Genomic DNA, 20,578 nt, shown 5'->3' with positions numbered 1-20,578 from the left:
CCCACTAAAAACTGACTCGTTCTCGGCGTTGCACAATCAGAATTCACCTTTTGCCATAGGGGTAATGTAAAAACTAAAAAACAATCTGATAGACCTTTGAGATCCACTATCTATTAAACCGGCTCGTAGATCAAGTACTTGGCGCGCTTTGCTTCGGCCTCATTCAAATATCTTAGCACATAGTATTCTCCATCTGTAAAAGTCGTCCATGGAACTAATTATGGCTTGAAACAGTGCGATCCAATCCAAATCACTGGCTTTGGCCAACATCAAGGGAACGAAGACCTCGACTTATAAATAAATAAATCGTAATATTCTCTACTTAATTTAATTTATTGTTCTTTTACCTTCGTCGATTAATTTATTACTTAGTTACTTCTATAGTGTTTTTAGTAAAATCCAACTAGTGGTCTATTATCAATGCTGCGTTCTGATTGGTTGAGCTACTAGTAGGCTATTTGTTATAGCCCACTAGTAGGGAAAAGCGCCGGCTTTGAAAACCAAAACAACAATTAAAGTCTAGCTTTAACTAGCGAAAGATGTTTTGTCTCGATATTTTTTTGACCAACTAGTTGGATTTTACTAAAACAATTATTCTTCTCGCCCTCATGGCCTTCGGCCTCATGGGCTATTGAGTCAGAGCCCATTCGGGCTCGAGGAGTAATTGTTAATTATCCCCCAGTATTAGTCTCACTATTATATATTACCGTATATTACTATATTATGTGAGTATAAGTTCTAAGTATTAAGCTCTAAGGGGTTAGCCGCTGGAAAGAAGTGCAAATCTGTATCATGTCTAATTTATATATGAAAAGGATATCTTTGAATTAAATAATCAAGCAGCTCGGTTGGTTTGCAGAAAGATCGGTACGTCGTAAGAAATGTTCTCACAAAAGTTGGATCTGTAAAGTAACAAGGTAAGTCAAAACAGATCAGTTTTCTTCAAGAAAGGGAAATATTATAGCTAATCGTTTGAACCAAGGAAGAGCAGAGTTAATGCGGAGGCGATAAGCTTGCTCTCCATTAACATTGAACGCTTTGATTCCTGTAGGTGTTATCATAAGTAGAATGCTTTTGTTGATTTATTAATCAATTCTAAAGGGGAGAGGTTTTATTTAAGGTGTTTTGGCTTTTCTCTATTCTCATAGACCTTATTCCAAAATGGCCGTCATTTAAATATTCTTTTGATTTTATTCAAATTAGCCCTTGATGCCTCGTTCTTGAGGTGAAAATTCAAAAGAATATTTTGCCTTGGTCTAATTTGAATAAAAACAAAAGAATATCTAAATTGCGGCCATAAGCAATTTTGAGTTGAAATAACTTGCAGCATTCCCAATTAGCGCTTCGGCGCTTAATCAATATTTGATAACTGATAATTAACAATTATTCCATGAGCGCGCGTTGGATATGAGATGGTAAAAAGCCAACTTCCAAACAAAACAACTTCCAAGCCAAACTTTCCACAAAGACGTTTTTTTTTTGCTTTATACCACGAGAAATTTCGCTTCTGGCCCAAAAATTTTTAGTTTAGCAACGCTAATCATTTAGCATATAAGGTCAAAATAAGGTATATGAACTGATAACCGAGATTGAGTGAGCCAATCAGAGCACGAGAATTGCATTATCCGGGGTTGAGAATTTACTGAATGACCATTATTATACATTGGTGCTACTACATCAATTTTGATTGGCTACAAGCATATTGGTAATTCTTGCTCTGCTTCCGTTACGTCATACCTACAGACAATAGTTTTTATTAAAAAATTATAAAAAACGTTCACTGGCTATATACAGTTAAAAACTTTCGAGCTTTCGGCTGTCAGGCTACAGCCTTCAATGGAAAGCCATGTGCCATGGGCAGCCCTGTCAGTCCCGTGGTTGCCAATTTATGTATGGAAGCAATCGAGGAGATGGCCATCAACACAACTCCCGTTCCACCTAAAGTATGGAAACGATATGTTGACGATAGTTTCTGTATCATTAAAAGAAACGCCGTTGACTCTTTCCATAACACACTCTACAGTATCGATCAACACATCTCCTTTACCATCGAAGAAGAAAACAATAACCAGACCGCTTTTCTGGACGCCTTGATTACTCGCAAGGATAATGATCTCATTAATGAGGTTTACCGTAAACCAACCCACACTGACAGGTATCTAGATTTCTTCTCCCATCATGACAAACGACACAAGACCAGTACAGCTGAGACTTTGTTACATCGCGCAAATAATCTCCCGAGCACAAAACAAGGAAAAGAGAAAGAACTTACTCATGTCATCGACGCTCTACGATCTAACAATTACCCCCAAAATGTTATCTCCAACATTCTAAAGAAGAAATCTTCTACTCAGCGAACAAATCCCATCCCAACACCTGAGGAACTTGTTTGCATGTTTTTTAAATGGGTTGCACCCTCCGATTTCTCCAATTATGCAGTCCTCCCCTACATTAATGGCATTTCTCAGCCTCTAACTAGACTCCTTAGAAAACATGATATTCGAGTTGTCAGCAAGCCATTCAAGACTTTACTACAGGAGTTTCCCTCTCCTAAGTCCCGACCTCCGATCGATCTTCAACCTAACGTGGTTTACAAAATATCTTGTGCCGACTTCCCATGGAGTTATGTTGGCGAGACTGACAGATTCTTTGAAACCAGAAAAAAAGAACATATGAGGAATGTGAAGTCTTACGCAAGAGGCTCCAACATCGCTAAACACGCTTGGTCTTCAAATCACTCTATTGACTTTAAAAATTCCCAAGTGATTGACAAGGGTTCTTCTCGTACCCGCAAGACACTGGAATCATGGCACACCGCTTCGATAAATCATGCAGATAACAATTCTAGGCCGCTCCCTAATCAATACTTCATTCTTTTAAAAAAGAACAATTATTTTTTTTTTTTGACAAATATTTTTCCCGTTTTTATATTCTTTTTATAGTCTCACCTATTTTTGTATATATTGTAGTTGTCATCATTTTTTCCATTCATTTCCATTGAAGGCTGTAGCCTGACAGCCGAAAGCTCGAAAGTTTTTAACTGTATATAGCCAGTGAACGTTTTTTATAATTTTTAAATATGTTTTACCCTGGCTACGGTTCTTCTATTTTTAAATAGTTTTTATGCATGCAGAAGTGACGTTACCAGACACACTGACCAGCAGTTCGTTCAAGTAATAGACGATCGTAAATTAGGCCATTTCCGAGTTTTTGTCTGCCTCCTCTTCAAAGCGAGTTTAAGTGCGAAGTTTTTGTGACGGTAATGAGTTCTACCAGAAACTCATAAGGGTTGAAACGTGTAACGGCCCCTTGTGTGCTACGAAACAAGCTTCTGAATATTCGATTTGCTAAGTACTATATTTGGAACAAGAGCGAGGGGTTTCCAAATATGGTACTTAGCACTGAAACATTCAACCAATCAGTTCGCACTGAATATTCGCAACCTGTGAACGCCCGTTACACGTTTCAACCCTTATGGGTTTCTGGTTCTACTTTACATATGAATGAAAACTAATTTACGTGGAATGTTAACATGCAGTAAAATTGACCTTTAAGCTTCAATAGTGCGCAAAAAGTTGTAAGCTTAAAAAAATAAACTTCTTTACTTGCAAGTTGACTCTCTGTACAATGACAACTTTTTGTGTGCTAACAATTGTTCAGGAATAAGGATGATAAAACATTTATTGGATTTAGTTTTCGCATAATAGCGAGAATTATCAAGCCTCATATTAAAAAGCGAATACAATAACTGTTAAATACCTCTTAATACCCTAGTTCGAGGGCCGTACTGTAAACTTAGGGACCAACTTTTCTCCGCTTGGGTCACAACGGAAAAAATACGAGGACTCGTAATTTTACAGTACGGACCGAGAAAACGAGGTTACTATTAATGTTATCAAATGACATGAAAGCGAAAATGGAAAGAATGAAATCTCACCTGCATACTTGTGATGAGTTAGTCTTTCAATTAATTTGATCAGGGTTCCACCCTTAATAACTGGCGCATTACTAGAGCTCTGTAAAACACAAACATTCAGAAAACAACAACAGATCGTAACTCTTGGAGTGGTGTTTTTCAGTGAAAAAAAATCTCATTCTTATGCTTCCAATAGTTTACCCCTTGTCCGTCTTCAAAAACGATGTTGTCTTCTGCATCTTCCACAGCAAAACTAAAAATGACACATCCAAAGAAAAGGTTGGCAAGTTAAAAATACTGCGACAAGTGTTTCATTTTCACTGAATTACACTTCAAGTTTGTGCAATTTACTGCAAGCCTGGGCCCGGTTGTTCGAAAGCCGATTAACTTAATCCAGGATTAGAGTAAACTTTTGTTTCATGATTTTCACTTTTTGGTTAAAGGTTCTTTTGCTTATTTTTGTTTTTCAAGATCGACATCTACTAATGTAAATTTTTGCCGAATATCAGCGTTGAACAGCATTTGGGAGTAGAGAAATAAACTTCTTGGTTAAATTTTAACCAGGGATTGGCGTTAATCGGCTTTTGAACAACCAGGCCCTGCTCAAAACTGTTGGGACAATTCCCACGTTCCCCCCTCCCCCATTACAATAGGTAGTGTTAGCAACGACGACAGCTACAGTAACGACAACGCCACAACGCAGGAATATCATTGGTTAAGGAAAGGAAAAAATAATCGTGCTGCACGTGCAGCATGCATTTCAGTGCATTTTGTGCCGTAGTCCACTAAATAAAGGTCGGCACACACGAGGGGACTAGTCCCTGCAACTAGTCCCCTGAAGAGTTTAGACGAAGGACTGGTCGCAGGGACTAGTCCCAAGTATAGTGTTTACACGCGGGGACCAATTTTTTTACCCTGCAGCTTTCTTAAGAAACCAAAATTATTAAAATAGCAACGTAGCATTGAGATAAATCAGCTCAGTACAAACTACAGATTGTTCAGCGAAATTATGCAGTGCTTGAATTGTTTCTGATTCAGTTCGGATATAAGCGGAAAATAACGCTTTGTTACCGATCAGATGTGGCCAATACAGAAACAAAAAGGGGCGAAAATTCGATCAAGATTTCCAGTACTCATCCATCTTGAAACAGAGTTCGTAAGGAATTATGGGAGCTTGTGATACTGATCTGTGATTGGCTTATTTTAATTTGGTCGCAGGGACTTGTCCCACGAACAGTTCACACGAAGCGTTTTAAGGAAAAAAATTTCAAACCAGTTTGAATTCGTGGGACTAGTCGCTGGGACCAAATTTTGGTCCCTGCGACTAGACCTTTTGTCAAAAATGGCTAGTTTACCCGATGGGACTTGTCCCCGTGACTTGTTGCAGGGACCAATCGCAGGGCCGGACTAGTCCCCTCATGTGTGCCGACCTTAGCAACGTGAGCACATAACAGGAAATCGTTTACCTTTTATCTTCACTTCAGCACTATTCGTATAAATCCAGTTATGTACTGTTCAAGGTGAACAAGATGGAACAATCGCGAAATACTTACGATAGCGCTAAGTTACGTTTTGAAGTGAAGTTGTAGTTTCCGTTGCGTTGTCCTTGCTAAAACTCCATAATGTTGATTTTCCACGGTGTCCAAAGTCAAGAGTAGTTCATAGATCGCACGAATATTTCCACATTGTCTGGGGTGAAGTGGTGACGCGAAAAAGGCAGCGAAAGAAGAGAAGGCGTTGCTCATATAACGATGGAAGCACGTACAGTAAATTCTCTACCTTTCGGCAAAATTTGACAAGTGTCTTAAAGTCTTTTGCATGAACAGGATTGTAGTTTGATGTTATTGCTTTCAAATACATCTCGGAGAACAAACTATGAAGTTGGTATCGTGTTTTTCATTTTTGGATCTCAGCCTTAATAACTCATTCACACTTAAGGCGCGTAAAATCGTCTGTTGTTACACGTACTCTCACTTTGTGGGGTAAATGGCTTAATGGGGACATAGATGTTAAAGAATTTTGGATGTAAGCAGATCGACTGAACTTATATCATGATATGTATTTTGTCACAACCACTTGCATTCCTCAATTCCAACCTTTTAAGTCGGACTTCAGGGAAATCTCTTTGTTTTAATTTTTTGTTTTGACTTTTGCTTTTTTGGCAATTAGGTCCATTTCATATATCATTTCATGGTTGATTTATTCCTCACGGGAACATTAGAACCCACAAATGACCAGCTCCCAACGTCAGTGGCTTCATAGCTCAGTTGGTTAGAGCGTCGCACCGGTATCGCGAGGTCACGGGTCAAACCCGAACAATTGCAAAAAGTTGCGTTCATAACTGCGAGGATCATAGCTTCACTTATGATTTCATAACCGCAGTTCAATATATGATACATTTCATATATCGTTTCTTCGTTTATTATCTAATTTACTAATCAGAACTGACTATCAAAAGTGAATTGAATAAAGTTTTGTTTTTGACAAAAAAAAAAAAAAACGCCGCAACATATGAAACTGTAAAAAGAACGTAGCATAAATTTGTTTCAACTTGTATGTAAATGCAAGCAATGATGTCAGCCAAGATTCCTCTATCTTCTTGGCCACATGCAGTAATTCCTCATTAAATGAACCTTTGCAGAAATGACAGTGAACATTCTTCCTAATTTTAAAGACATGTCAAGTATTTCTTCCTCCTCAACCTTTTCCCCAAGCCGCCAGCAGAGCCTTTTAACTCGTTGAGAAAGAAAGGACTCTGCAGAAATCGTCTAAAGTCTTTATAGAGTATGCGCAAGCCGTTGCTTGGAGACAGTTTCAAACCCAGGCCCAGTCTCAATCGCACTCCAAGATGCCCTATCGATTTTCATACTGAAGGCTCAATTTTGACCTTCCCCCTGTGAAAAATATGATGCGCTTACTGCCTAAACCGGTTTGACCGGAGTGACTAGCCCAGAAACTTGGGCTGCGGTGACTCACGATTTCTGCAGAGTCTCTCTCGTTCGCCCTCTGGTGAATTTTAGAGAGGATCGGCTCGCAGGGTGCCTATTGCCCATTCACTAACCAATATTTCTCTGGACTTGGCATTCTAAGTGGAATTGCCTTTTCCTCTTCTGACAGAAGATGATCGAGCATCCGGTCTAACGTGCTGTCAAAAAATGAAAGAAAATATTTTAGCCATCAAGACAACAGACACATGTCTTATGACTTGCTATGACTGTGACCATGGAAACTAAAGAATGAAGAGTTGCTGCATCAAGTCCCCACAGAACATTCTACAGCCTGCTACACAACAACCTTAAATTAATACATTCTCAAAATTTATTACAATGTGGAACATAGTGCACTAGATCATGTATGAATGAACAATGTCAAGAATTACTGATTGGCTTTGAAGATGACTTTGTCACAGATGACAGTCCTTCTAAGAGCCACACTCATACCAAGTTTACATGTTTACAATACACATATATTTATGATGGATATCATGTGGAAAGTGCTGGAAGTTTATTGCAGCTTAAGGACGGTACCTACTAATTCAAATGTATTTTGTCCCGGTTTATGATTATGCAGAAAATGCAGATCTTAACAAGAGTTATTGAAATCCAAAAAGAAAATATTATTGGGGGTAACTGCGCATTTTTCAAAGATAATTGACGAATAATATTTGTAAAAAGCTTTAAAGTACAAAGCGATGTATGGCGTACTTTATCAAATTGAAGCTTAATTATGCAAGGTTACCCCCAATTTTCTCTTTGGATACCAAGAGTACTTACTAAGATCTTCTATTTCCGGATAGCTTTAAACCACGCTAAAATATTCCTGTATTAATAAACACCACCCATAGGAAATCCGAGTATCACGAGATGCGCAGAACGTATGCGCCATAACAATAGTAGGCGCCGTCCTTAAATTAATATTATCGTCAGTGAGGTACAGATGCTTTTATCATAAAGAAATTTAAAATAATGATATGGTCATCACTTATGATAAATGTGAAGTGTCCTTCCACATCATAAAAGAGGTCATTACCGGTCATCGTGTTGGTTAATAAATTAAATTAATAATAAGATGTATGATCATTAAATTTTGTCTGATCATGTAGTCAAGTTCACCTATCACAGCTGACTACTCTGATACATATAGTTGCACCTAACCAGTCGACCTTATTGTCTGAAGAAGACCAGCAGTAAGCGATCAAAATGGCGTGATCTACAACTGACTACACCATGAGACAAATAATCATACATATCACTATCTTGTCTCCAAAAATACCACCAAAGCATCCATGCCTCTATTACTCCTCAAGTAAACATAAACAGTTTAGCCCCAACCCAAAAAACAAAGCTCACCTTGATACAAACTTAGGATGCGTTCGATTGACCCTACTCCGCAATAAGGTATGTTTAAAATAGCAGCTGCTTGATAATTTTACTATGAATCTTCGTAAAAGCGAACGATTAACGAACGATTTCTAACTTCTATTCCATGTATTCCTATTACGGAATATGGGCAATTGAACGCACCCTTAGTGTGTTTCAAAATTAAGCATTGCATTTTGAGATGCATTACTGGATATCAGAGGTTTAATCCCTTCACTTATGTCCAAAAATGACCCCAATTAGATGCACGCCTAATTTTGACATCCAACATGAAGTGTTCCTTTATGTGTATGCCTTTTCTACGTATCTCCTACAATAAGGCAATGGTAAAGGTTAGCGTTACTTCTAGTTTAGGGTAAACACAGCTGTTTATCCTTACTTGAGGAGAAACATTTGGGGGACACTTCATGACATTGAAGTTGGAAATAAGAGCAACGGGGCACTTCTTGACGCTTACTGAAATCTGCATACATCAACTAACTAATGACATTTCTGAACATATCTCAAGTAATTGAAAGGCCTTACCTTCTCATGTGGATTGTCATTAATCCAGCCATCCATTCATTTTTATCTTCTTCTGTCTTACATGTAAAGATAGCTCTGGCTTGTTCCCGGTCAACTATCTCAAAGGAATTCTTAACATCTGTTTAAAAAAAAAAATAAAGGTAAAACGAGCAAGGTGACATTTGCTGATTCAAAGGTCCATAAAAAGAACTGAGGATGAGGATGGGCTACCTCTGACGTCTACTTATGTCCCGATAATTATGCACATAATTTATGCCCCGATAATTATGTACATGATTAGATGCATCCCAAATTTCGATATCCAGCATTTGCCACCAATTTCTGACGTTAAGGTTAAAGTCTACAGAATTTATTTTTAAGACTTGTGGTTTCTTCAGGGAAATATCACAATCAATCCTGAAAATCCCATGATTAATGAAGAGGACATACCGGTACCAGTAGTTTTTGCCTGCTTAACCCAATGACACCTCAAACACCCTAGGACACCCCCAGTTGAAATGCTCATAATTAGATGCATGTGGATTTCAATAAGCGTCAAAAAGTGTCCATGCTATCCTTCCCAACTTCAACATCTCATACAGACAATTAACGCCACTTAACGTGGCCCACAAATGCTGCTCTTTAAGTAAAGATTAACTGCTGCATTTACCCAAAGCTAAAAATAATGGTAACCTTTATGCTTACCTTATTGTTGGAAAGAGGTTGCAAAGGCCTAGACTTAAAGGGACACTTGATGTTGGATGTCAAAGTTGGGCCTGCATCTAATTACCCTTGAATTTCTGGACTTACATGTAAGTAAAAGAGTTTTATGCACATTGGAATGATGCGAGACTGGGCATATAGTTTCGTCATTTGCAAGTAAAATATCAATGTGGAAGTGCTACTTTCTCATCATTAATTTAAATTCCCTGAGTTTTGGTCTGGAAGCTTTGGTGGTCCCCTACTCAAAAAACTAAGCAAACCTTCTACGCGGTAAAGATCCAAAAATTAATTATTGCAAGCATTTGCTAAGCTTTCCATAATTTTGGCTCTCCACCTTGCGTTTTATAATATCCAGAGGCAGAGATGCCTGGATCTTGTCCTGGTTTTGACCTAGAATATAGGTTCCTACCTTCTGTATCATCAAGGTCATTTATTTCAATCTTCCTCAAATAATACTTTTCCTTGAGTCTGTACTCGGGATTGGGGCCAGTCAGTGCATGACGTGTATTCTAAAAAAGACATAAATACATGTACAATCAAATGGAAGTTCAAACAATCACATTACAGAGTATAATATGCATAGTATTTATACCTGTTTGCAACAAATCAAAAGTCCATCAAGAAGGAAAACATATCTTTCAGTGCCTCGCTTGTTTGGATGAACTTTACCAAGAGTTCCCTCTGAAAAAAGATGATAATAATAATAATAATAATAATAATAATAATAATAATAATAATAATAATTTTAATAATAATAATAATAATAATTTTAATATTTATTGATAAGAAGGAGAGAGAGGTTGTCATAATTGATGTTTCTATCCCAGGTGATGACAGGGTGAAAGATAAAGAACATAAGAAGTTAGAGAAATACCAACTATTGAAAGATGAAATTGCAAAAGTCTGGCACATGCGAAAAGTCATTGTAGCACCTGTTGTTATTGGGGCCCTTGGAGCCGTATCAGTCACCTTTAAGGAGTAAAAAAAAAAAGTCTCTGCTTTCGAGCCAGAAGGCTCATCAGGCCGGCGCTTATCTCCGGTTTCTGTAGCATGAAGCGACTAGAAGTATTTATACTCCCCCCTGGATGGGATGCTAGTTCATCGCAGGGTTACCCCCAGCATTATGCCGGTACCCATTTATACACCTGGGTGGAGAGAGGCACCGTGAGAGTAAAGTGTCTTGCCCAAGAACACAACACAATGTCCCCGGCCAGGCCCCGAACCCAGACCACTCGATCCGGTGTCGAGCACACTAACCATGAGGCCACCACGCCTCCCACTTTAAGGAGTACATGAAGCGAATTGGCCTGAATGTGAGGTTGGAAGTGATCCAGAAAACAGCATTGCTGGGACAGCAAAGATACTAAGGAAAGTACTGTCCCTTTAAGAAGAGAGAAAAGAGAGACCTGGGACCTGGGGTGACTTGTTGTAACCCGCTCCCAAGGAGTATAAACCAGACCCAATATCCTGCCTGAATCTATAAGGAATGGACATAATAATAACAATAATTTTAATAATGGAAATGTTCACTGAACAGAAATCAAATCAAGTCAACTAAATTCATATCAATATTGTAGACTGGTATTTGAGAAGAGAGAAAAACCAGAATACCCAGAGAAAAACCTCTCAGAGCAGAGTAGAGAACCCACAAACTCAACCTACATGTGATGTCAAGTCTTGGAGTCAAAACTGGGCACATTGAGGGGAAGTGAGTGCTCTCACTACTGTGCCATCCCCCCACCCTGTAAAATGATTCAATAAAAAATTATGATCTAACAACTGAAAATATACATAGGAACTTGACTGGACAAATGGAAGTCGAGTGCAATCACCTTTCATTAATTCTGTACAGGACTGTGAAATATCCCTTCCCTACAATAAAAAATCATAGATGTTACTGGGGATGAAATATAACATTCTTTAAAATTAAAGTTCAACTTAAAAATAATAGACCTAATGCATGAATGCTGGAGCTGGTTTCACATTTTTTTGTGAATGTGTTCTTTCCAATAACAGTGGACGTTCTATTTGTAAAATAGAGTTAACTATTTGGAGCACTCTTACATCTGCTTATCAACCCAGCAAGAGACCATACGATTCTCATCAAATAGAACAGCTGTGTCTAACATTGAGCGTTGTGTACATGAGATTGATCAGTGGATGCCTGTTAACCGTCTTACACTGAACAAGGATAAGACTGAACTACTTGTGATCTCTGCTAAACATCTACCTAGACCAATCCTTCAAGAATTCTCTGCTGTCAATGAGACCATCCGCTCCCCACAGAAAGCTAGAAATATTGGTGTCGTTTTTGACAATCATTTTCATTTCAATGATCAAGTTGCAAGTATTTGCAAATCATCCTTTTATCATCTACGTAACATCAACTATAGGTATATAAGAATTTCAACAGATTTAACTGATTAGAGTGTAATGTAAATTGCTACTTTTCTTCCCCATATGAACCATGTGAGCATTAACCCTAATAATGGAAATGGGCCCACACAGTGACAGAAAAACTCTGACCAGGGTGGGAATTGAACCCACGACCTTCGGGTTAGATCACTGCCACTCTACAACTTGTAGTTGTTCACGCATTTATGACCATTTATATCTTCAAAATTGGATCATTGCAATTCTTTACTCTATGGCCTTCGGAATTACCAAATAAAAAAGTTACAGCACGTCCAGAACACTGCTGCTCGGCTCATTACTCTTTCGAGAAAACATGAACACATTACGCTTATTTTGTTAAATCTTCACTCATCTGGCTTCCAATCCATTATCGCATCATGTCTAAAATTTTACTCATCCCGTACAAGGCTCTTAACAATCTGGCACCTTTGTACCTTTGCGACCTACATGTTCTTATACCTTACAGTGTATACTTATTCCATCTCGTCAGCTACGTATATCATCAAAGAATCTTCTTTATATTCTGTGTTTTAATTGGAAATCATACAATGCAAGATCTTTCTCTGTGGCAGCCCCCACACTCTGGGATACTCTGCCATTTGACATTCAGAACAGTTCCTCAATATCCGTTTTTAAAAACAAACTTAAAACTGTCCTTTCTAAAAATATATTTTTTTGCCATTTTTATTTTAGTCATATATTGTATTGCTGTTGTTATGCACTTTTGAACTTTAAGGATTCTAGCGCTATATACCTGTAAATATATTATTATTATTATTATTATTATTATTATTATTATTATTATTATTATTATTATTATTATTATTATTATTATTATTATTAACAGGCATTCCAAGCACCATGATAAGGACTCTTTTATTTATCAATGCAATCTGCACACCTGGATTAACATATCTTTGTTTATACAGAATACACAACAGCATTGTTGTGAGATTGTAAGTTTATTATGCTATGATCTTATCAGATCGACCACGTTGAATGCTACTGCGTCTTGTAGGCTTTCTTTGTACAAGTTATTCTTTAGTTTCTTCCACCCTTCCCTGTTTTGCTTTTCAATAAAGCTGGACTACAGGTATGGGTGCACACTTGCCACTTTGCATTGCACATAGCAGGTTGGGTGGGACCCCTTACCTGCCATCACCAGCTGCATGTCGCAGGGTGTGTTGTTGCCACCCTACTCCCTTGCCCATTTATGCTCAGGGTGTGTCACTGCCACCCTGATTTGCTGCATTGCTGGATGTGTGGTTGCCACCCCCTTTGTTTCTCAAGGTGTTTTGCTGCCACCCTCATTAGTTGCATCACAGGGATGTTGCTGCCATCCCCATACAGTCACTCACAGGGTGAGTGAGGGAGGGTGAGGAGGCAGTGCAGCCCGGTGTTTAGGACACTTGCCTTGAGATCTGGAGTTCCCGGGTTCAGGACTCATTTTGACGGGTCTAAAGTACAGGTCACTTTTCACAGATCACTCATTACAAAACCTCAAATAAGGCTAAACTTTGGCCCCATTAGGCCTTAAAAGGATGTTTAGGCCTAAGGTTAGCCAATTTGAAGGTTGTGGGTTGCTTTAGCACAACTAAAACAATGACCTGTAATGAGTGACATGTGTACTTAAATCCAGCCGTTTTTTTTTCGAGCACTTACTCTACAACACTAACCTCCCAGCCATCAATGTTCTTTTGAAGTTCACTCATAACAACAGCTGCCGATCGGAACGCTCCAGACTTCCTCTTCTGTGCTCTCGAAAAGCTGTCACTAATAATAAAAGTAATTTGCTGCACTTATGTCCAGAAATGCACACAATTAGACAACCAACCAATCATTATATGAATATCCAACCCCAAGTGTTCCTTTAAGTAAAAGCACTTGCTTCCTCTTTCCACCAACAAGGTAAGTGAATATTAGAGTTAGGGTTCGGGTTAGGTAAGGGTAAAGGTTAGCAGTACTTAAGGAGCAGCATTTGGGCGACACTAGTGACGTTTTGTTTAGTCTATATTCTGACGACACGACACAAATGATGTTAAAGTTGGGGAGAAGAGAAAGGAAGCCACTGACGATGGGAGCTGGTCATTTGTGGGTTCTAATGTTCCTGTAAGGAAACAATCAAGGATTAAATGAAATGTAAATTGGATCACATATGAACTGCGGATATGAAATCAAGTGAAGCTATGATCTTCTCAGTTGTGAACGCAATTTTTGCAATTGCAATAGAACCCACAAATGACCAGTGGCTTCATAGCTCAGTTGGTTAGAGCGTCGCACTGGTATTGCGAGATCACGGGTTCAAATCCCATTGAAGTCCTGAATTTTTCAGGCTTCTCTACGCAATTGCACATTAGAACCCACAAATGACCATCTCCCAATGTCAGTGGCTTCATAGCTCAGTTGGTATCGCAAGGTCACAGGTTCAAATCCTGTTGAAGTCCTGAATTTTTCAAGCTTCTCTACGCAATTGCAAAAATTGCGTTCACAACTGTGAAGATCATAGCTTCACTTGATTTCATATCCGCAGTTCATATATGATCCAATTCATATTTCATTTCATCGTTGATTCATTCCTCACAGGATCATTAGAACCCACAAATGACCAGCTCCCAACGTCAGTGGCTTCATAGCTCAGTTGGTTAGAGCGTCACACCGGTATCGCGAGGTCACAGGTTTAAATCCCGTTGAAGTCCTGAATTTTTCAGGCTTCTCTACGCAATTGCGAAAAATTGCATTCAAAACTGCGAAGATCATAGCTTCACTTGATTTCTGGGTATGTTGTGCTCATTTCACTTACTCTCGCCTCTTAGAGAGACTTCCTGATGAATGATCTATTATTCTTTCCATTCGTGCTAGAAGACGTCCTAGGGCACTTTGGGCCTGTTGACAATAAAATAAATAGAAATGTAAAACCGCAAAACTTTGCAGCACTACTTAACAATTAGGACCGTAGCCCGCAAGGGCTACGAGTCAATAGCCCATGAGGCTACAAATGTGGCTAAATGTAATTTATCAAGCCAATGCGAGTTCATTGCAAGCTAATGCAGTCAGTGGATTTCTCCATAAGTGTATGTGATATGATGTGGGGCAGTCTCAGGGCCTTGCTGCTTGCCCTCAGCTTGCGTGGCATTTTGCTAGCCTTGCAGCTGATCATTGCGGATCAATATTAAAGTTATCATGCTCGCAAGCAAATCTTTGTGGATTCAGGGTCCCCACCCTCCCTTCCCTCAGAAATATCAAATTTTGGTAAGGACATGTATGGGGTCAGGTGAGTATTTTTCCACTGAACTTGCTTCAGTGTGACAGTGCCAGTTGGTGCATGCATGCAGGGGTGGTTCCCGCTCATAGGGTTGCCATGGATACCTCCCTGCCAGGCCTGAAGTGTGCAGGTGCCCTGCCAACCTTTAAGGCACCAGTTCCCAAGCTCATCTATTGGCCATGAGTTTAACTTGTCTGATCCAGCATGGTTCGCCTTGTGCATCAAGGAGATAAGTTCAGGCTTTTAGTCACAATACGGAAGTCGTCTGTCATGCAGATCATGGAGAGGTGTTCCCCGCTTTTACACCAACATTGTCTTGTGCGTTTTGTTACTGTAGTGTGTCTTAATTAATGTAAATACCTGCAGGAACTGCTAATTTAGTGGGTTGTACTCTGTAGTACCGCCTGGTGTTTGGCCAGCTAAATTTGAAATTTTGATGCAACATGTAGCTAGTTTTTCACGGTGAAATAAACTTGCGAAACTGTTTCAATTTGCAAGCATCTATTGAAAATGCCAATTCGATTTAATCATTTTTGAGATTTTGTTCTGCTTGACTTCATCTACCAAGTTTCCTTTCCCACAAGCTCAGAGATATCTTAAGAACCTCATTTTTTCGTTCCGCACTGTAAGTTATGGATCCTCGTTTTTTCCCATTGATTTATAGCTGCACACTTTGCCCTTGCGCCATAAATGAACAAAAAAAGTCGACCCGAAGCTTACAGTATGGAACTTAAGAGGTGAGTAAGAGGTATACAATTATGATAATTTTTTATAAAGATGTTTGTACCATTTAACTGCAGATTTCTCCTGAAAGAGCTACATGTACATGTGGACTGAGAGGATTATGTCACACGCTTACTAATATTAGTATAAATACATAGAAAGTATATATGTGTATGTGTGTGCGTCAATGGCTGAGTCAGTATACAGCATAAGAGTTTTAGGCTTCAGTCCTTTAAAGGTATTTATTCTTATTTATAAAATTATGCTGCCTTTCCATTTTTAACTTGCACATTCACCACAAACCAGGTCTCTGAGGCCTGACTGGTCAGTTATGAACCCAAGAAAATTGCAATCAAAATGGACAAAATAAATTATAGGTTTAAATTTCACAAATAATTGGAAGACAAAGAAGTCTGAACCCTAAACCCATTCACTTGTCAGGTGCCCCAAGGCACACCCAGTTGACGAGTAAAATTGTCCCCATTGGACAGAGTAAAATCTACAATGTATTGAGTCTCACTCTCAGGCATCAATGGGAACAAAGAAAAGTACAATCAAATCAGATATCCTTAAAAAAAAATTATAATTCAAACTGTATTTTTATACTGCACCTGCTCAAGGCTTTCGATATCAGCTTCATCGGGAGAGGTCTTAATTAGTAACTGAAAAAAATTGACAGAGGTAAGCATCAGCTACTTCAGTTTCACGATACAAGTGTAGCAATCACAACAGATTCCATGTACCTTACCTTTATGAGATCGAAATAGTGCAAGCAGTGATAGACTGGCATCATCAGTAACTTTGGAAGGCAATACTTCACAGCATCCATAAAGTGAGGGCCTATTGACTGAAGAAAAGCACAACGTTGATGGTAAGTCATTGTGGTTACTTTGCAGCCAGGCCAACATGGTTCAGACATTTACAACTAATGAGGCCGATTTTATGATATTAAGTTTAATATAATAAGTATTCTCACAACTCTGGGAGCTATCGTCAAGCTGGCAGCTACCAACTATTTCATTTCCCACAAAAACAGGTATGACTTCTTACACAGCATAGTGTAAGAATTCCAACAATTCTCAATAGACCTTTTCGGCTTGTACATTTTGTTTTCCTAATACAGATCATGTGATAATACTCAGGAGGTTTGGTCTTTTGTTTTGTTCATTAAAATGAGGGCATATGCACTCTTTTCTGATTAATTGAGGGTTAGGTGGGAACTGGGGAGCTGAAATTTCAGCAGAAATACAGCTTATTTCTCCCATTATTTCAATTTATTTCAATAATAATACTCTCCATCAAGTAAGATAGACTTCTACCTCATTTTAGCCCTTAAGGCCCACGGAATGGGCTCGGCTATTGTGTCGTAAATTGGCATAAAGTTAAAGGAAATGGAATAATAATAGTAATAATAATAATAATAATAATAATAATAATAATAATAATAATTTATTATTATAATTATATTATTGTCTTCAACATGCAGGTAAATATATCATCATGGGTGATGTGGATGTTACAGGTTACATTTAAGTTTAGGTTAATTTTTCCAACCTAGGTAAATTTTTACCAACCTAGGTCAATTCGTTTCAACCTACATGTAGGCTTAAATGTTTTCAACCCTGTTTGAACTTGCAAGAAAAAAAAAATGAAATTCCATCAGTTACAAAGCACCTGTATATTTGCAAGTAAATTGGTCTTGGAGCTGAGTTAATGAACTTAGTGCAGCTTACATTTTTCACGAGTTATTTTATAAAACCCCAGTGGTTGTTAAGTCTAGGCACTTATTCAGATTTTAAATGGTTAGCATTAAGGTTGGGGTTAGGCATACTGTGCAGAACAAACAATTCTACTTTTTTACTTAAAAGGACATTCTTTATGGATGAATCAATCTCCTTGGGAGGGCAGCAGTCAACAATATTGAAATAATTATCTTCAAAGGAATAAAACATCTGAAACGTAGATGATGTACTGTTGATTTTTAATTTGCTTAGTCATTTGCTATCTTTTGCTTACATTGAATTCGTAATAATCAAAAGCAAGTAAAGACAAAACTTTAAAAAGTTAGGAAAAAGGTATTTCATAATTTATTGTTCAGAAGCCATTTTGCAGGCACTTGTAAGTGTTATTTCTTTTGAATGATCATAATTATATTAAAATGTTTTTTTTTTTTGCTGAGTCTGTTTGTCGAGATATACATGTATGTAGTGATAAATCCAAACTTTGTGATTTTTTATATTGGCATAATCCCCTTCCAGTTCTTTAATTTGAGCAAGTATCACATTTGGAAGAAGGAACATTTGTTTGTCCATTTTGTTAATTTTCACTGCCACATTATCCTAAGGTTCGAACTTCTTCTTTTTGTTCTTCCCCTTCAGGTGTATGACAACTGCAGAACGCAGACTCCAGGCTGCCTACAAATAGCGCTGATAAGCAGTATTTAAGTCTAAGCACCCATTTCAAATAGCGCAGATAAACAGTATTTAATTTTAAGCACCCGTTTTAAAACGGTTAGCATTCAATAGCTGTGATTTAGGGTTAGTCTGCTGTCTGCAAGTGTCAGACACCATTCTCCTTCAATGTCTGGGTCATCCACTTTTTCAAATCATTGACCATTTTCCTGCTCTGTATTTCATGTAGCTGTGACTTGTCCACTTATTTGAGGCCTTTTGCTTTCTTTTAGAACTCTGAGAGATTCCAAAAACCACTTTCATGTATATGACATTTTGGCCATGGTTCTGTGAATGGTTACGGGTTTTTTTTTAAGAAGCGCCCCAAGATAATGACACCAGTGGCTTGGTGACATTAGTTCTTTTCTTTGATTGAATCACAAAGGTTATTATTCGTTGTTCTATTTGCAAGTGCCACCATTCATTGTGCACAGTGCGAACGTTGTGTTTGTGGCGAAAGTCTGTCTGTCATCACTTTACAATGTACTCACAAATTATTTTTCTTTGTCAGATTAAAACTGCACCAAACTGCAAAATCGCAGCACCATCCAGAATACCGGTAGACATTCTAGTGTTCTAGCAAGGTCTGATGTTTCCTTATGATAAAAATTAATAGTCACAAATACTTTGAGTAATGATTTTCAATATGAAGAGAACCAGTTACAGTCTAAGGCTCCTCACAACAGTTACAGATTATTTTACGAAAATCAATTAGATCCATTTGCACATGAGACGGACAATCAGTTATACTGTTTGTTGTTATGACTAGTAACAATGCCTTGTTCCTGGAGGTGTATTTCGTGTGGGGATGTAAATAAACTTTGTACAGTATGTTGTCACTGTTGACAACTTATCCTTCAGAATCAAGAGCCCACTTCTTGCAAACAATTTTTGCTTTTGTTGCACTCCTGGGAGACTCAGAGCATTTTTGCTCTTGTTCAGATAAATTTAGCCGCCCTTTGACTTCTTCATACAAATCCATCCATGGCCACATAACTGTGGATGAACTGTGGATGTCTCACTTTGTATTATTTACGCACGTGCGAAATGGTGGCTGCTATGAAGGCTTGGAAATAGCTTAAACTCATTTACTCATATGAAATCAAGCCAAGCTATGATCCTCACAGTTATGAATGCAATTTAAGCAATTTAAGCAATTGCATAGAGTGGTTTATCAAAACTGAGCTTACGTCTCATTACTTGGAATCATGAAGACATCTACACTTGTGTTTATGGTATTTTGAGCAAGGCTACAGTCCATGACTTTGCTTAAGAAGAACTGATTCAAGTCCCACCTTAAAATAATCACTGACAGGAGTTCTAAGAAGCAACTCAGAGAGCTTTCCACCAATCCCAAGATGTCTGTACTGCTTGCTGGCTGAAGCGGTTTGTTCTCTTGCATACGTCTCATAAACTTCAAACTCAGCCCCCTGCAGACATTAAAATATGCATTTTAATTTATGATTCAAGTCAAGGGGTATGGGAAGTTTATTTGAACAATGGAGCAACAACTGTGGTGACAGACGTTTGCAGGTTAAACCTTTATATAATAGTAAAAACAAGACAAAACCTATTGGTTTTAACTGGCGTCTTCAAAATGAGAAGGAGCTAGGTTGTTGTTACATGTACTTTCTAAGCAATAAGATCAGCACAGTCGAGGAGACAACTTAAGCTGTTAAGACATGATCATGCAATAATGTCCTGTACACTTCTCTGCCACAGAGAAATTAAGCCAAATGGGAGCTGGTTAATATTTGCTATCCACAATTCAAATACATTCTTTATAATACTCTCACCTCTTAATAAAGGATATGTGAGACATACTTGCCATTGACCAGCTCTGCGGTGGCTTGATAGTGCTGTGGTAGAGAAGTATGCAGCCAAAAATTTTGCATGTTCATGGGTTCAAGTCTGGTTCAAGACTGAATTTTTGTCAGGCTTCTTCTGAACTGCTTAAGTTGTACTTTTAACAGCAATTACCTTTTGTTTAGACAATCACTTCATATATCCAAGTCAAAAAAATTACTTTCATATAATACTTGCCACATGAGGGCATGATTGGATGAATCACTTTTACCATTCGAGCATTTTTTGATGAGACAAGGAACCTCAGACTGTGTGACATGAATTTTGCTTTCAAGCAAGCCAGAGATTCTAATGTCATATGAAAGGGAACATGAAGAACACTTTAATAGGGTTACCCCAC

At 38.3% G+C, this 20,578-nt stretch overlaps 1 protein-coding gene and 1 non-coding gene across 3 annotated transcripts in view; one reads left to right on the top strand and one right to left on the bottom strand.

The window, feature by feature from the left end:
- LOC137978712 (son of sevenless homolog 1-like) overlaps positions 1-20,578 on the bottom strand; it is a 50,306-nt gene that overhangs the window by 13,605 nt on the left and 16,123 nt on the right. For both annotated transcript variants that reach the window (XM_068825732.1, XM_068825733.1), the window contains exons 9-21: positions 19,668-19,802; positions 16,671-16,769; positions 16,534-16,584; positions 14,738-14,820; positions 13,614-13,710; positions 11,355-11,394; positions 10,115-10,203; positions 9,932-10,031; positions 8,821-8,938; positions 6,978-7,061; positions 4,118-4,169; positions 3,938-4,016; positions 821-902 (exon numbers count right to left, since the gene is read on the bottom strand). In XM_068825732.1, coding sequence (XP_068681833.1) covers positions 821-902; positions 3,938-4,016; positions 4,118-4,169; positions 6,978-7,061; positions 8,821-8,938; positions 9,932-10,031; positions 10,115-10,203; positions 11,355-11,394; positions 13,614-13,710; positions 14,738-14,820; positions 16,534-16,584; positions 16,671-16,769; positions 19,668-19,802 — 1,109 coding nt within the window. The remainder of the gene's footprint in view (positions 1-820; positions 903-3,937; positions 4,017-4,117; positions 4,170-6,977; positions 7,062-8,820; positions 8,939-9,931; positions 10,032-10,114; positions 10,204-11,354; positions 11,395-13,613; positions 13,711-14,737; positions 14,821-16,533; positions 16,585-16,670; positions 16,770-19,667; positions 19,803-20,578) is intronic.
- On the top strand, positions 14,185-14,257 carry Trnat-ggu (transfer RNA threonine (anticodon GGU)). The gene has a single exon. It is a non-coding gene; the product is annotated as a tRNA-Thr (tRNA).

The sequence above is a fragment of the Montipora foliosa genome, chromosome 12 (genome assembly GCF_036669935.1).
Source record: "Montipora foliosa isolate CH-2021 chromosome 12, ASM3666993v2, whole genome shotgun sequence".
Classification (NCBI taxonomy): Eukaryota; Metazoa; Cnidaria; class Anthozoa; order Scleractinia; family Acroporidae; genus Montipora; species Montipora foliosa.
The sequence above is the reverse complement of the archived record's forward strand: the minus strand, read 5'-3'. Positions and strand labels throughout refer to the sequence as shown.